This window comes from Heterodontus francisci, chromosome 31, assembly GCF_036365525.1.
Source record: "Heterodontus francisci isolate sHetFra1 chromosome 31, sHetFra1.hap1, whole genome shotgun sequence".
NCBI classification, from domain to species: domain Eukaryota; kingdom Metazoa; phylum Chordata; class Chondrichthyes; order Heterodontiformes; family Heterodontidae; genus Heterodontus; species Heterodontus francisci.
This window is the reverse complement of record NC_090401.1, coordinates 51,533,528-51,551,238: the sequence shown is the minus strand read 5'-3', so window position 1 is coordinate 51,551,238 and position 17,711 is coordinate 51,533,528. Positions and strand designations below refer to the sequence as shown.

General features: G+C 42.0%; 1 protein-coding gene across 4 annotated transcripts in view; it reads right to left on the bottom strand.

The window, feature by feature from the left end:
• The window catches only part of matn1 (matrilin 1), a 32,143-nt gene that overhangs the window by 4,506 nt on the left and 9,926 nt on the right, over nucleotides 1-17,711 (bottom strand). For all 4 annotated transcript variants that reach the window (XM_068010986.1, XM_068010987.1, XM_068010985.1 and 1 more), the window contains 4 exons: nucleotides 13,287-13,509; nucleotides 11,821-11,943; nucleotides 8,772-9,176; nucleotides 6,017-6,166 (listed from right to left, as the gene is read on the bottom strand). In XM_068010986.1, the coding sequence (XP_067867087.1) occupies nucleotides 6,017-6,166; nucleotides 8,772-9,176; nucleotides 11,821-11,943; nucleotides 13,287-13,509 (901 nt within the window). The remainder of the gene's footprint in view (nucleotides 1-6,016; nucleotides 6,167-8,771; nucleotides 9,177-11,820; nucleotides 11,944-13,286; nucleotides 13,510-17,711) is intronic.

Here is a 17,711-nt window from a genome sequence, read left to right as displayed (position 1 = left end):
TGAAGGTTGCTACCCAGGTTAATAGGGCTGTTAAGAAGGCATATGGTGTGTTAGCTTTTATTAGTAGGGGGATCGAGTTTCGGAGCCACGAGGTCATGCTGCAGCTGTACAAAACTCTGGTGAGACCGCACCTGGAGTATTGCGTGCAGTTCTGGTCACCGCATTATAGGAAGGATGTGGAAGCTTTGGAAAGGGTGCAGAGGAGATTTACTAGGATGTTGCCTGGTATGGAGGGAAGGTCTTACGAGGAAAGGCTGAGGGACTTGAGGTTGTTTTCGTTGGAGAGAAGGAGGAGGAGAGGTGACTTAATAGAGACATATAAGATAATCAGAGGGTTAGATAGGGTGGATAGTGAGAGTCTTTTTCCTCGGATGGTGATGGCAAACACGAGGGGACATAGCTTTAAGTTGAGGGGTGATAGATATAGGACAGATGTCAGAGGTAGTTTCTTTACTCAGAGAGTAGTAGGGGCGTGGAACGCCCTGCCTGCAACAGTAGTAGACTCGCCAACTTTAAGGGCATTTAAGTGGTCATTGGATAGACATATGGATGAAAATGGAATAGTGTAGGTCAGATGGTTTCACAGGTCGGCGCAACATCGAGGGCCGAAGGGAATTCTAATTCTAAATGTACTGCCGAGTGAATGTTACTTAGATTTACACAATGCAGTTCCCATACCTTCCACTGTGATGCTCTTCAATATAGATATGTTGGTTGTAACACAATGTAAGTTTATTCAAGTGTAGCACTGTTGTGCCGAACAGACATGGCATAACAATAATGCTGGGGATTGACTCTTCTCTTTTCTCCTCATCTCTTTTCTAGGCCTGATGCTCCCATTCTGGGTCTCTTTTCTGAGCTAAAATTCTGTTCTGTTCTGAAAGGAGTTTGTTCTATTCTCTGAAGCAACTTCACTGATTTGTGGGGAGAATTAATACCAAATTAGCAAATTGTGGCCTTTATCCCTGATACACAAGATTATTTATAATAAGCACCTTGGGCGTAGGAACATAGGAGCAGCAGTCGGCCATTCAGCCCATCGAGCCTGCTCTGCCATTCAATACGATCATGGCTCATCATCCACTTCAATGCCTTTTTCCCCACACTATCCTCATATCCCTTTATGTCATTTGTATTTAGAAATCTGTCAATCCCTGCTTTAAACATGACTGAGCTTCCACAGCCCTCTGTGGTAGAGAATTCCAAAGATTCACAAACCTCTGAGTAAAGAAATTTCTCCTCCTCTCTGTCCTAAGTGGCTTCCCCCTATTTTGAAATTGTGTCCCCTGGTTCTAGACTCCACAACCAGGAGAAACATCTTACCTGCATCTACCCTGCCTATCCTTTTAAGTATTTTGTAAGTTTCAATGAGATCACCTCTCATTCTTTGAAACTCGAGAGCAAACAGGCCCAGTTTCCCCAATCTCTCTTCATGGGACAGTTCCGCCATCCCGGGAACAAGTCTGGTGAACCTTCGTTGCACCCCCTCGATGGCCACACACAGTACTCCAGGTGTAACAAGGTTCTATACAATTGAAGCAAGACTTCGCTACTCCTGTACTCAAATCCTCTTGCGATAAAGACTAACATACCATTAGCCTTCTTAATTGTTTGTTGCACCTGCATGTTAGCTTTCAGTGACTTATTGACAAGGACACCCAGGTCCCTTTGTACATCTACACTTTCTAATCTTTTACCATTTAAGAAATACTCTGCACATCTATTCCTCCTACCGAAGTGGATAACCTCACATTTTTCCACATTATATTCCATCTGCCATGCTCTTGCCCACTCACTAAGTCTGTCCAAATCCCCTTGAAGCCGCTTTGCATCTTCCTCACAACACACATTCCCACCTAGTTTTGTGTCATCCGCGAACTTGAAAATACTACATTTGGTCCCCACATCCAAATCATTGATATATATTGTGACCAGCTGGGGCCCAAGCACTGATCCCTGCAGTACCCCACTAGTCACAGCCTGCCAATGCTGTGACTCTCTGTTTTCTGCCAGTTAACCAATCCTTAATCCATGCCAGTTTATTACCTCCTATTCCATGTGCTTTAATTTTGTGTAGGAACAGAAAAAAAAAATCACACGACTGAAAGTCGGTAAACCTAAATCCTCTGTAAGGATTGGTGTGTATTCTTTTAAAAGGTAAATATTTACTATTTATTCTTCAAGTAATTACGTATGTTGGATGGTATGTAAATCAGTCTTTTGGAATGTAATGTTCATTCCTAGTACAGAAACAGACACTATTTACCAATAGATTTACCCCCTCTCCAGTTCTGGATGGAACAATTTAGGCAGAGTTTTATTGGGGGAGTCCCGACATCAGGGCCATATGCGTGTCCTGAGCCTGCACGGGCTAGCAGTCGAGCAGTGGGACTGCACTGGCAATTTTTCTGGAGGCAGCCATCTAACTGACTGCCACCAGGCCCGCTGTCCAATTAAGGGTGGCAAATGGGCTCTTTATGCTGCTGGCTCAATCAGAGGGACCGACAGCTCTAGCACCTCAGCAGCGAGAGGTGGTCACTGCTGAGGCAGGCGGAGAACATGAGGATGCTTCAACATAGATGGTCATTTAAATTTAAAAAACTTAGGTGGCTGAGGGCACGTAGGCCTCACTGATTGGAGGGGAAACCCCTCCAGCAACAGTGTTGGGGTTGCAGGAGCAGCTTTGCTGCCGGCCACCCCCTCCCTGGGCCATGGAGCTCCGGCTCTGATGCCCCTGAGGGAAGCGCTCGGAGACTATCTCCATGCAGCTGGTGGCCTCCCCACATGGCGGGGGGAGGGGGGTGGGGGACACTCTGCTGCTGGCAAAGTGCTGGCGGTCCAGGAAAAGGCTCTTAATAGGGCAGTTAATTATTCAAATTGGCTGCCTGCGTCCGCTCAGCAGGCAGCCGTTCCAGTATGCAACCCGCCCGCTGGAAAACGTCCCCAGCGGCGTGACTGCATCAGGGAGTTGTCCCACTGCGGGTCCCTGGCATTTTACTGGCCCATCTGCCTCCTGGCCCATCTCCCTGGAACAGGTAAAATCCCAACCCTTGTTTATTGTGTGGGTTGTCTAGTAATTTTTAAGATGTTAATTGGATACCAAAAACCTATTTTCTTGTAAACAGAGGTCCATTTTTCACACTTTTCTGCCATGTGTCACGATGTGGAAGAACTAATTGTTAAGATTTGCAACAAATTTTAATCTACAAAGCAAGCCATGATTGTTTAGGGTTGATTCTGAGATTGGGCAGTGTGGCATTCGCAGGGAGCACTGGTTATATAAATCATGGACCTGCAATGCTTCGTTTTCTATCAGTTTAAATTAATGGATAGAGAATCAGACACAATGGGCCTGTGATCACCTGACTAGCACTCTCTGTGGGCACTGGTCCATGTCAGGAATGCGCAGTCATAGATTTAGCCTTTTGTGTCTCTGTCCTGCTCTGTGCTCAGTTAGGATTTGTGAAAAGCTGGCTTGTTAACAGCAGGCCAGCAGAATGATATGATTGTAATGCTACAGAACATAAAGATCATATAAGTCACAGCAGTAACAGAGATTAAAGCACCAACATCCGGCAAGATCTTCCACTGGATGTTTTCGGATGCATGTGCTTAATACCATAGACACTGATGATTTGCCCTCTGGTTATAATAATCAGGAAATGCTGTGCATGCTGCATATGATTTTCCTCCCATCAAAATGAATGGACTAAAAATCTTGGAGAGACTTTTACAGCATAACGAATAATACTGCCAAGATTCCTTTCTCTCTCTCAATAGATGTTAATTCAATACTGTTGAATGTGTAAGTAGATTTGGTATTGATCCAGCCTAAGGCCATTACCCTGCACTTAACTAAGTTAGAGAACATCTGCCAGAATTTGGCCCAATGTCCCAACTCGTTTAGATCCAATTATGGAAGTTTCTTCTCCTGCACAGTCCTGATACTCGCGCAAATTTTAGTGTCATCTGCGACCCTGCAGACCATTCGCCCAACATCTTTTTCTAGGCCAGTTAAGAAAATAGTGAAATACAACAGCCCCAAGACCATCCCTGTGGGATATCAGTAGTAATGAGACACAATTAGCAACCAGCCTCCAAGCAAATCCACAGTCATTAATCACAACTTTCTGCCTCTGGGAGTGTAGCCAATTCCTAATCCATTGTCACAAGATTTTGTCCTATTGTTGGATACCTTACCAAAGGCTTTTTGGAATCCAGGTAAATGATGTCTAGTAGATGCCCTCATCCACTAACCTTTACACTTCCTCAAAGAACCCCAGTTAAACACAACATCCTTTTCCAGAAGCCATGTTGAGTGTCTGATGAACCTTTCCTATCTTGGGAATCACAGAGAACATTGCTTAGTATCCCTTCAAGCATCTTACTTATGATTGACATCAGGCTTATCGGCCTGTAGTTCCCTGGATCTGACTTTCTGAAAAGCAGCACCAGATAAGCATCTTCCCAATACAGAGGAAAATTTCCAGATCCCAGTGAGCTATTAAAGATAAGGGCAAGGGGCTTGCAAATCACATGCTCCAGATCCTTAATCACCTTTGGGTTAATGTCATCTGGACCTGCAGCCCAATCAACCTCAAGGTTCTTCATTCTATCTAAGTTATCTTCCCCTTTTATTGTAATATAACCAATTTTCATGTTTGCACACAACCCATGTCTGATAGTTAAGCATTATCCATAGGAGTATTAACTGATGCAAAGCTATCATTGAACACCTCTGCCATGATTTGAGATTTGAGATTCCTTTTGAATCTGTCTCTCAGTGATTCTAAGCAGTCTTTTATAGCCCTCTAACTCATAACGTGACTAAAAATGTCTTTGCCATTACTCCCACAGTTCTCAGTAATCTTTTCCTTTAATCTTTTAGCTGTTCCAATAGTTGTCTTTAATTGCATGTGATATTTATCTCTATTTTTTGTGAGTTTTCCTTTAATCTGTAGAAGTATTTTCAGCCTAATTTGTGCTTGCACATTTCTGGTTAACCGTTTAGGTTTAGTATTGCTATGTCTTATTATGCTGTTCGTTTGCAAATAGCCTTAAAAATAACACATTTATTCTCAGCATCTATTTTCCTACGTAATGAGGTTGTCCAATCAAGTTTTTTTTACATGAATTACATGAAATATACATCTCTGAAACAGGACATCTGGTCAAACATGTCTGTGCTGGTGTTTGTACTCCATTCCACCCACCTCATCGCTGCCTTTCAGCATATCTTTCTATTCCCTTTTCTCTCATGTACTTGTCTAGGTTCCTTTTGAAAGTATTTTTCAAGTCTTTAGGCAGTTTCTTGAAATTAGACCTCCTGATGTCAGGAACCAACATTAAATTGTTAATAAACATTGTTTGGCCAATAAGATTAAATCTAATTATGTTATGATCACCGTTGCCTAGGTGTTCCCCCACATCGGGTTGCGATACAGCTACAGGATCAGTACTGAACATAAGAATATAAGAACTAGGAGCAGCAGTAGGCCATTCAGCCCCTCGAGCCTGCTCCGTAATTCAATAAGATCATGGCTGATCTCATCTCGGCCTCAACTCCACTTTCATATAAGAACAACCCCATGTCACATCACTAACGTGTTGAGTTAAAAAAAATTATATTCACAAATGTTTCAGCTAATTTACATAGCCCACTTGATGGTTCAAATTTGATCTATTTTATACAAGGAAAGTTGAAGTCACTCATAATACAGACATGGCTAATCTAGAATTGCCAGCAATGTATTTCAGTTGCTACAAGCTAATCAAAACATTTTCTGCAATGCTAGCACCGTAATTCTTTGAGTAGCTGACACTGTCTTTTTGAAGTTAAGATATAAGTTCATGGATATAATTCAATATTTGCAGGCTGTTCTCAAGCTTTTGGCAATATTGCAGAGTCTTTAGAGTGTGCCAATATTTGCAAGATTTCCCGAACCAAAAAGTTTGAAGGTCTCGATTAAGACAACTATAACAAAAGACTGAATCGTATTGAAAGAATATTCCTTACCGCATATTTTAACCTGTAATTTGTCTGCAATTTCATCCATTGTCTTGAAATCTGCAGTATAATGATAATGATCCTTAACTGGATCTGAAGCAATTATCCTTAATTCTTCCTCAAGTGCATTTCCCACTCCAATCGCAAACATCCTAATTCCTGAAACAAATAAAAATGAATTTCTAATTACATTTTGAAAAGCTTTCAAGTATTTTACGCATAAAAATGCATTCGGACAAATATCAGCATTGCTGAACTGTACATTTTGTACTAAGAACTTGATATGGTGCTGTCACTATTGCAGACTTGGTTTTTTAGGATCATGTAACAGAGAATAGCAAATGCTGTAGTGCCATCCACTTGATGGATAATTGCAATAGATGCTCAACCCCTAGTCTTTGCTGAATTAACCAATTTTATCTGGAGCAGTAGTGTGTTAGAATTGGTCTTGGTGTTCTTGGAATATGATGGGGAAAAATCTACTCCTCCTGACCATTCAATGACTCCTGTTGGAAATGTGGGGAATGTATGATTGTTGGAACAGGAGGGCTTCATTATGAGGACCTCTCTGATTGATTAGTCTGCCATCACTTTTTATGCTGGCTTGCCAAAGGGCCTACTGTGCTTGAGGACTGTGATAGATAGACATGTTGAGGACTGTGATATATTCACAGAAATAGATGTTTGAGAATGTGATAGCTACACAGGAAGAGATGCAAAGGACTGAGATAGATATACAGAGACAGCTGTTGCAGAATGTAATACACAGGAACAGACATTTAGGGTGTGTGTGTGTGTTTCACATAAAGACTAGATATATAGGAATGTGTTACTTGGAATAGTTAGACATTTAGAAGTGCATTAGGTAGAAAATATTAGTTAATTCAAGGTGCGTTACACAGGGTAGCCTCATAGTTCAGCTGTGACGCTGGTACCTTGCTTTTGGAGGAGCTATCACATGAAATGTCTATAACTCAGTTCTTTAATTTAAATCAAATCTATTGCTTAGAATACATGATGTTTTTGTTTCACTGGTCTATTGATAACTATAAAGCTGAATTATTATATTCTATTGAGCGGAACAAAACATGTCCTTTACAGAATTTCATTTTTTTTTTGTTTCCATACAGCTTGTTAAATAAATTGAAATGTTGCAAATGTACCGGAATAATAATGTCATAAAATATTTCCTTATTAATGGATTCTTCTAAACATGTCCTTTAAAACTGTGATTCCTTATTAAATTTAGAAGAAAGTGGAACTTAAGTAAACCTTTTCCTTCCAAGTTGGATTAATTCAATGAATGAGTTTGCATTCCTAGTTCTTTATTTAACAAAAGCAATGGTTACATTTCTGTGAATGAAGAAGACTGGAAGCTGAAGAAATATAATGACCCCAGCAGGATTTAGAAGAGGTGTACTGGGAACAGTAAGAAATTATATAGTTTAAAACTGAATAATTGATGTTTAGGAGTGCAATTTGCACAATAGTGAGTGTTTAAGATTCCAATCGTAAACCTCATGAAATGCCACATAAAAGAGAAATTCAAATTGTATGACCCAAATCCATTAAAAAAACAGCTCAAGTCTGAGATGGTGTAAATCCAGTTTGCAGTGGGCATGAGCCCATACAATAAACCTGGTTCCATAATTTGGCTAATGTGGGAAATGGAATAATGCCACGCTGCTACAGTAGGGTGACTTAACTAAGACTAGGGCTGTGGAATATTGTTGGGATAGAGGAAGCCCTACTCTGCGTTTACATTTGCTACGCCTCACCTGGGTGTGCTTCATCACTGACAGTAGGTGTCCAAAACAATAATTATTTTACACAACAATACTGATGTCCGGAGTTCAAAAAATTAAGAATTTAGATTTAAGAGCAAAAATGCAGAGGCTAAAGAAATGGATACGTGCTCATTTGCATTTTCATTAGTTTGAATGAGCACTCTACAGCCTATTATTGCTCACAAGCACTGTCTGGTCTCCAGGCTCTTAGCAACATTGCCAGAAATAATCTTTAATTCTGCAAGCGATTCCCTCAGTCTATTAGCATTGATTTATTTTAAGTAGCCTGTGCATCACAAATGTGGTGTTATGGAGCAGCAGGTTCAGCCTGTCACATGGCAAATTTGGCACAATGGGAATTGGGTTACCATAGAAACCATAGAAAAGTTACTGCACAAAAAGAGGCCATTCAGCCCATCATGTCTGCGCTGGCTGAAAAAACTAGCCGCCCATTCTAATCCCACCTTCCAGCACCTAGTCCATAGCCTTGCAGGTTACAGCACTTCAGGTGCAGGTCCAGGTACCTTTTAAATGAGTTAAGGGTTTCTGACTCCACCACTGATCCAGGCAGCAAATTGCAGAGACCCACCACTCCCTGGGTGAAAAAGTTACGTTAAGGAACTAAGGACTAGATGGTAATTAACCTTGTCCTGAATGGTGAAAGGAGAAGTTGAGTTTAGTGGGGAGAGGGGAATTTTGCCTTGCTACTCTCTTACATTTTGTGGCATTTAACTTAACAGTGGAATTCGCAGCAGCCTGGGAAACAGGTCATTCGTTCACGTCCTGATTATAGAATCTTAAAGCACAGAAGGAGGCCATTTGGCCCATCATGCCCAGGCTGGCTCTTTGAAAGAGCTCTCCAATTCATCCCACTCCCCTGCTCTTTCCCCATAGTCCTGCAATTTTCTTCCTTAAGTGTAAAGATTACGAGTAACAGCTACATTTTTTTTTAAAGTTTATTTTTCTGCAAGTATTACCTTGATCTTTGACCTTCTGGGCAAAAGCATTAATGTAATCCTGTGAACGTCCATCAGTAAAGACGATTCCGACTTTTGGGATATTCTCTCTTGCTCCTTGAGAATGGATGAAAATTTTTTCAGACAGATGTTGCAGCGCCAGGCCTGTCATTGTTCCTCTCTCCATGTACTCCATTTTCTTGACCGCTGACTTGATGCTTTGTCTTGTTTTGAACTTGTTGAGAGGGAATTCTGTCCTGACTGAGCTTGAGTACTGAACGAGGGCAACACGTGCGTTCTGATCACCAATTTCTAGGGAATCCACAATCTGATTGATGAATTTTTTTACCAGTTGAAAATTTTCAGGTCTTACACTCTTCGACCCATCGATAACGAAGGCTAAATCAACACCTCCTGAACTGCAAGCTGTGAGCAAAATCAAAACCAAGAGTTAAAGAAAGAAAGAACTTACATATTTTAATATTCCCCTTCCTTCTCCCGGCCCCACTCCTTCCTGTGTCCACCACTGGGAAAAACTCTCCAAGTCACTTACCACTGCACTTTCAAATTCCCAGCTTTCTAGCCTTTGGCCCACAATTCATCATGACATTACTGCGGCTACCAATTTACTAAATCACAGTCTCTCCACTGCTTTTGATGCCCTTGTTCCCATTAAAACCACTACTCTCTCTCACCCTTGTCATTCCCCCTGGTATGCCCCTCATCTTTGCTCCCTTAAGTATAAGGGATGCAGATGTGAACATGTTTGTTGGACAACTGGTTTAACCATCCATTGCCAGACCTGGCTGGACCCACATAAAGCATTATCAGGACCTGTCTCCATCGCTAAAGCTGATCATTATTCAAAGAGCATCCAGAAATAACCCCTGGCTTATCTTCTCCGCTGCAAATTGCCTCCTCCACCATCCTCCAACAAGTGCAAGCAACTCATGGACTTTTTGTCACAACGATCAAGACCATCAGTTTAGCTGCTTCTGCTGCTTCCCTCCCTTCCCCTAGCCCCTTGGGCCAACTTCCCCCAATGATCCCTGCTGCCCCAGCCCTGAACTAATGTCTTTCACCAGATTCTATCCCATCTCCTGCCTTGCTGTCTCTGAGCTCATCTCAGAGAGATGACCCAACTTCTGCTCGCTCAATTCTATTCTGACCAAACTGACCACCCAACTTCCCAGGGTGTGTAAGTCTCTTAAATGACAGGTCATATTACATCTGAATACGGACAATGAAAGGCTCCCTTATTAAAATCTAGTGGCCAGAGATTTGATATTACAGCTTCAATAATGCACCCAAAGTTGTGGGCTTTCCCTCTTTTTTTATGAATTATTACATTATATGATATCATGAGCCAGAGAGATAAGCGAGGAACATTTCCTCTGTGCGCTGTGGAGATGAGGCCAAACAGAAGATATACTCAGGATCAAGGTCTTTGACAGACGATCTACGATGTAACTAGGTTTCCCCTAATCTTAGAAGAGGTAGGATCTAAAATGATAAAAGTTGGTCATTGTGTTGCATTTGGGTTAGAATGTTCAATCTAGACTCCTTTAGAAGGTTACTGTTAATAGGTGCATAAGTAGAACGACGGGAGAATGTTAACCCCTGATCCAAGCAATATTTCCAAATATTTGATGGACAGTGCAATATCCATTGAATCCCTCCACCATATACATCAACACAGGTGTGTTAACTTGTAGGAAGCATTACCCCCCCACCTCCCGATGCACCCCCCCACCCACCCCAGCCAACAACTTAATATTGTGTACAGATTTAGGAACAGTATAACGGGGGCATGCTAGCCGCAGAGGCAGTACAAAGAAAGAGGGGTAAGTTGATAAATGGGGTTGGGCACTAACGCGAGGGATATGTACATTGGACTAACTGCAGTTTAGAGTTGAACATATTGACATATTAAAGATCTTTGAGGGAATAGATGATTGGATCCCAGAATGATGTTCATTACCAACATATGCTCCAGGACAATAAAGTATGGATTCAAACTTATGAGAAAAGGTGAATACACAGTTAAGATATGACTTCTTCACACAGAGCGTAGTAAACACATGGAAAGCCCACTGAAGGCGATGTAGCACAGAACAGAGGACGAGCCTTATCACAAGCATCTCATGCAACATCACCTCTACTTCAGTAGCCATCAAACACAGGATTGGGTACAGGGCTATTCCATCACTTTCCTTCAGACTCATGCCTACATCTTGCGTTTCACTTTCACCTACTGACGCTTGCACCATTAATGTGTTCCCTACACATCCAAATCTACAGCTGTATTCATGCTAATGGGCTGATTTGAGAAGCTTGAGCACTGTGGGGAGACAGTGGGGGCATGGTGTCAATGTCACTGAACTAGTAATCCATAGGTCCAGGCTCATGTCAAGGGGACACAGGTTCAAATCCTATCATGGCAGTTGGTGGAAATTAAATTAAATTTGGAATTGAAAGCTATTCTCAGTAATGATGCCATTATTGATTGTCATTAAAAAACCCCATCTGGTTCTCTAATGTCCTTTAGGGAAGGAAATCTGCTGTCCTTACCTGGTCTGGCTTACATGTGATTCCCACAGCAATGTGGTTGACGCTTAACTGCCCTCTGAAATGACCTAGCAAGCCACTCAGTTGTCAAGGGAAATTAGGGATGGGCAACAAATGCTGGCCTTGTCAGTGACACCCACATCCCATGAAAGAATTTTAAAAAAAACGCAACTCAGCTCCATTTTTAAAACCTGCCAGTAGCATTCTGGCAAAAACTAGGACAAATTTAGACTTGTACATCCAGTCATGCACCATGAACAATCATGGAATTTACCTGATCATTTTAGTGAGTTGGGGAGGAATTTCCCAAATTCATCCCTGAAAATAGCTACACATTTATTTACCGCTGCTGTTTGGTCCATTTCAGGTGTTAGCATCACTAGCACTAGGATGGGAGGGCAAGCATTGGAGAGTCTGATCGTCTTACCTTGCCAGCGTTAAGTACAGGTTAGCTAACCTTCAGTTTAAAAACTTTTGGATTCCATGCTGAAACAAAACTTACTGCCACATGTTCTTCCATCCGGATTTAATGTGTATCCTTCATTGCAGGCACATTTGTAAGAGCCAGGAGTACTCACGCAGATATGCTCACAGTCATGGTCCCCGCTGGCACACAGATCCACCACTGAAACACAAAATTCAAGCTATGTCAATCACAATAAAAGAAAATATATGGAAACTTGTGTATCCAGACTCAGCTACAGAGAGTTTCAATAGGAATATTTGATAATAGAAATGTTTTGAGCTACAAGCAAAAATTGCCAGATTATGTTCCTCTCAAACTGTTCTATCTGTGCCTCGGTTGGTGATTTATCCTCAGACTCTTCTACTATTCACTTAGGTAATCATCTCATCTCCTATTCATTGTTTTTACCCATTAATGGCCTCCTCCATTCTCCTCCCAACCCTATAAACTCAGCTTCCTTCAGATCCTACATCTTCACTGCACACAAGCCCAATTCCCCTTGTGAAGCAATGGCTGAATCAACACAACCTGACCTGATAGAGATATTCAAAATCATGAGGGGTCTGGACAGAGTAGAGAGAGAGAAACTGTTGCCACTCGTGAAAGGATCGAGAACGAGAGGACACAGATTTAAAGTATTTGGTAAGAGAAACATAAGTGACATGAGGAAAAAACTTTTCACGCAGTGAGTGGTTACGGATTGAGTGGACCACCATATATAATGCTTTGCGATAGATAAGAGTTTAAACTGGGTGTAATTTTAATATACATGGCAGAACAAGAACTTAGGAGCAGGAGTAGGCCATTCGGTCCCTCACGTCTGCTCTGCCGTTCGATAAGGTCATGGCTGATCTGATAGTGGTCTCAACTCCACTTTCCTGTCTGCCCCTCATAACCCTTGACTCACTTGTCAATCAAAAATCTATCTAACTCAGCCTTGAATATATTCAATGACTCAGCCTCCACTGTTCTCTGGGGAAGAGAATTCCACAAACTACTGCCCCTCAGAGAAAAAAATTATTTTCATCTCAGTCTTAAATGGGAGACCCCTAATTTTTAAACGATGTTCCCTAGTTCTAGACTCCCCCACAAGGGGAAACATCCTCTCAGCATCCACCCTGTCAAGTTCCTTCAAGATCTTATATGTTTCAATAAGGAAAGATTACATGCAATTTGAGTTTTTGTTTTGAACTGTAGATTCTAAGCTTCAATTTGAATAAAGTACACAACTGCAAATGCCTATTTTGAAAGTGCTGCTCAGCATTCTATCTGGTAAACCTCCCGACATGAATCACATTATCAGGAAATAAAATGATTCTGTAAATGGAAGTAGACTGTACTTGCTCGAGTAACTATTTAATATGAGTACTAGTCCAGTGCGAGCACCCGCTGGTCAGTGCTCACCCAGAATTATGACCTAATGGGCATGAAGGCTGAGGCAGCCTCTTAACTGCTATGCTCCTGGACTGACACCATTCACCCATCTTTGGTGCTTTACTCACCGCAGAATGCTTCCTGGAATTTTTTGGAAAGTTTCTCTATCGCACTGTAGCTTTCCACATAGTCCAAGTGGTCTTCCAGGGGTTCACTGGCGATCTCACGCAGTGAGTTCATCTCCGCCCTGCCCACACCAATGGCAAAGATCTCAATGCCACTTTGTTTGGCTTGCGTGGCTGACTCCTGCACTCGGTCCTGGGGCCTGCCATCGGTCACAATGATGGCTACCTTAGGGTGGATGGGGCACAAAAATGGTCAGTTTCTTGCAGTAATTGTGAATGAGTGGACATCAGTACACTGGTGATTTTATTCTGTCGATGATTTTTGCTTTGGCATAAAGTGAAGCCAGGAAGGCACATGCGTCTGTGCTCATTACTATCATCACGTCATAATCGATAAACATTTCAAATGTAATTTTAGTCAATGCTTTTAAAAGTATTTAACCTTAGAATGATACTGGCATCGACAGTGGGTATTGTCCTTAGGCAGAAGTACACAGAGGGCACAGTTCCAAAGTCAGTGTTCTGGGCAGAGCGTATTAGATGCTTCACTGCTGTCACCATATTGTTACATTCAACTATTGGAGATTTTATGATTGTTGCTTGATGCATATTGAATTAATCTGTTTTCACAAAATAAAACTCAAAGCCGTGAAAGTAAATGATAGATTTAACATATCATTTTGGTAACTAAGTATTAATAGAAATTAATTTTTGTTTGTTTTGAAGAACTTTTTTCCCCAAAACAGTCATTGATTGAGGTACATTGTCTATTTTTTAATGTCATAGGAGAGCAGTGTGTAAATGTCTTTGGCCTGTTTTACCTATTGAAGAGGATGACATGTTACCAGTTAGTTCGGTTGTTGTTGATGAAGCTACCCAGTAGGGGTACCAAAAGCACCACACCAACTCTTCCCACTGTGTACTTTGGGGAGGAAGAAACTACAACGTCTTCACAAGAGTACAATATGTTTACTAAAGCTAATATTTTGCAAGATATACAATTTGTGTAGGGTTTAATAATTAAATGTAATGAGGCCCAGGTGGAACACTGCAATGTTATGATACAATCCTGCTCAATATTACTTCATACTCCCATTCCTAAAATAAAAGCAAAATACTGCAAATGCTAGAAATCTGTAATAAAAACAGAAAGTGCTAGAAATACTTGGCAGGTCAGGCAGCATCTGTGGAAAGAGAAGCAGAATTAACGTTTCAGAACTGGCAAAGGGTAGAAAAGAATTAGGTTTTAAGTAAGTGGTATGGGGGAGAGAACAAAGGGGAAGGTGTGTGTGATAGGTCAGAGGGCTGGAGAGATTAAATAACAAAGCTGTCATGGGACAAAGGCCAAGAGAGTGTTAATGCTTGTGGTGAAAAATATAAAAAAGGCCAGTCATGCTCTGAAATTGTAGAACTCAAGGTTGAGTCCACAACGCTGTAGAGTGCCTAATCGAAAGATCAGGTGCTGCTCCTCGAGCTTGCATTGATCTACCCTGGTCCACTCCTCCATCACCCCTGACACCTCGTCCCCTTCCCATGGCACCTTCCCATGCAATCTCAGGAGGTGTAATATCTGCCCTTTTACCTCCTCTCTCCTCACCATCCAAGGCTCCAAACACTCCTTTCAGGTGAAGCAGTGATTTACTTGTACTTCTTTCAATTTAGTGTACTGTATTCACTGCTCACAATGTGGTTGCCTCCACATTGGGGAGACCAAACACAGATTGGGTAACTGCTTTGTGGAACACCTCCGCTCAGTCCAAAAGCATGACCCCGAGCTTCCGGTTGCTTGCCATTTCAACACACCTCCCTGCTCTCATGCCCACATTTCTGCCCTTGGCCTGCTGCAGTGGTCCAGTGAACATCAATGCAAGCTCGAGGAGCAGCACCTCATCTTTCAATTAGGCACTCTACAGCCTTGCGGACTCAACATTGAGTTCAATAATTTCAGAGCATGACTGACCTTTCGTTATATTTTTCTATTTTTTTATTATTTTATTTTATTTTTTAACCATGGGCCTGTTTTTTCATTGTGGACAGAGTTGCTCATTATTCTGCCATTAACACTCTCTCTGGACTAAAGCTTTGTCTTTCACTACAAGCATCAACATGCTCTTTTCCTTTATCACATCACAGCTTTGTTAATCTCTCCTGCCCTCTGACCTATCACACACACCTTCCCTTTACTTCTCTTCCCCACCAACAACCTCCCTTCATTTGCTTAAAACCTAATTTTTAGATTAGATTAGATTAGAGATACAGCACTGAAACAGGCCCTTCGGCCCACCGAGTCTGTGCCGAACATCAACCACCCATTTATACTAATCCTACACTAATCCCATATTCCTACCAAACATCCCCACCTGTCCCTATATTTCCCTACCACCTACCTATACTAGTGACAATTTATAATGGCCAATTTACCTATCAAACTGCAAGTCTTTTGGATTGTGGGAGGAAACCGGAGCACCCGGAGAAAACCCACGCAGACACAGGGAGAACTTGCAAACTCCACACAGGCAGTACCCGGAATCGAACCCGGGTCCCTGGAGCTGTGAGGCTGCGGTGCTAACCACTGCGCCGCCCTTCTTTCTTAATCTTTGCCAGTTCTGATGAAAGATCACAGACCTGAAATGTTAACTCTGCTTCTCTCTCCATAGATGCTGCCTGACCTGCTGAGTATTTCCAGCCCTTTCTGTTTTTATCTCTTATTCATAGCCCATTGTTGCTTCCAGTTAGAAATGTTGCTTACATTCATACTATTCCCGAAGAAAGGTGACTACTCTTACACTTGCAACTCCTGTTGCAGTGCCCTTATGTCTCTATTTTCTTATGTTATGCAAGCTGCTGTTAACTATCTATTTCACAATGCAGTATAGTTTTCAATATGCCAGTCTCACTGGTCATCTTTTGCTGATGTAATGCAATCTGGCTCTCTGTGTTAATACTTTGTTGAGTCATTTGCCATTGCCTTACACGTCTTCAAAGCTTGTGAGAGGGTCTAGCACAGTGAACTTCTAAATAATCTGCCGTGATGTGAATAGCATTAGCATAGATGCATTTAAGGGGAAATGAGATAAAGTTGAGGGAGAAAGAGTAGAAGGATATGTTGATAAGATGAAATGAAGTAAGGTTGGAGGAAGAGCATGTGGAGCATAAACACTAGCAAAGACCAGTTGGGCCAAATGGCTGTTTATGTGTTATAATATTCTATGTAATACCATGGTTCCTCTCAAACCATGATCTGTGCACTAAGAGTTGATACCTGATCAATTTTTCATCAAATCAGGGTTCTCAAGGACTTTGTTCTCATCCAACACTATCCACTCTTTTACTGATGTCTCCAATCTACATTCATCAATTTCCTACAGTTACATGCCCTCAGCTCACAGAAACTCAATTGCTCTCACTGTACAATAGCTGTTATTACATCTCAATTTCCTCCAAGCCCTCTAATTGGTAAGTAAAATCTTTCTTTAAATTCATTGTGTGGTTTCTTCATGTCTTTGACAAATCCAACTCTTACCTCTAATGGCTGCACCACTAACGATTATTTGTCTGCCACCATATCACTAATGCCACTGATCTTAAAATGATCTCTTCCAGTTCTGAAACTTGACGAAAATGTGTTCCCTTTTTAATTCCAGATATTTCTTCACTCAACAGCTTCTGGCTAGTAATTAAAGTGTAACTCTGCCCAAGTCTTGAAACACTGGGTATTTGTTTCTATATCTGGGGCCGTTCATCTATCATTTATTTTTCAGACCAGAACAGAAGAGAAGAAATTAACTGATGTCTGATAGATTTTTCTTTTCTTTTATTTGATCATGGGATGTGGGCATCGCTGGCTAGGCCAGCATTTATTGCCCATCCCTAATTGCCCTTGAGAAGATGGTGGTGAGCTGCCTTCTTGAACCGTTGCAGTCCATGTGGGGAAGGTACACCAATAGCGCTGTTCGGAAGGGAGTTCCAGGATTTTGACCCAGTGACAGTGAAGAACCCAGCAATATAGTTCCAAGTCAGGATGGTGTGTGGCTTTGAGGGGAACTTGCGGGTGGTGGTGTGCCCAGGCATCAGCTGCCCTTGTCCTTCTAGTTGGTAGAGGTCGCAGGTTTGGAAGGTGCTGTCTAAGGAGCCTTGGTGCATTGCTGCAGTGCATCTTGTAGATGGTACACACTGCTGCCAGTATGCGTTGGTGGTGGAGGGAGTGATTGTTTGTGGATGGGGTGCCAATCAAGCGGGCTGCCTTGTCCTGGATGGTGTTGAGTTTCTTGAGTGTTGTTGGAGCTGCACCCATCCAGGCAAGTGGAGAGTATTCCATCACACTCCTGACTTGTGCCTTGTAGATAGTGGACAGGCTTTGGGGAGTCAGGAGGTGGGTTACTTGCCTCAGGATTCCTAGCTTCTGACCTACTCTTGTAGCCACGGTAT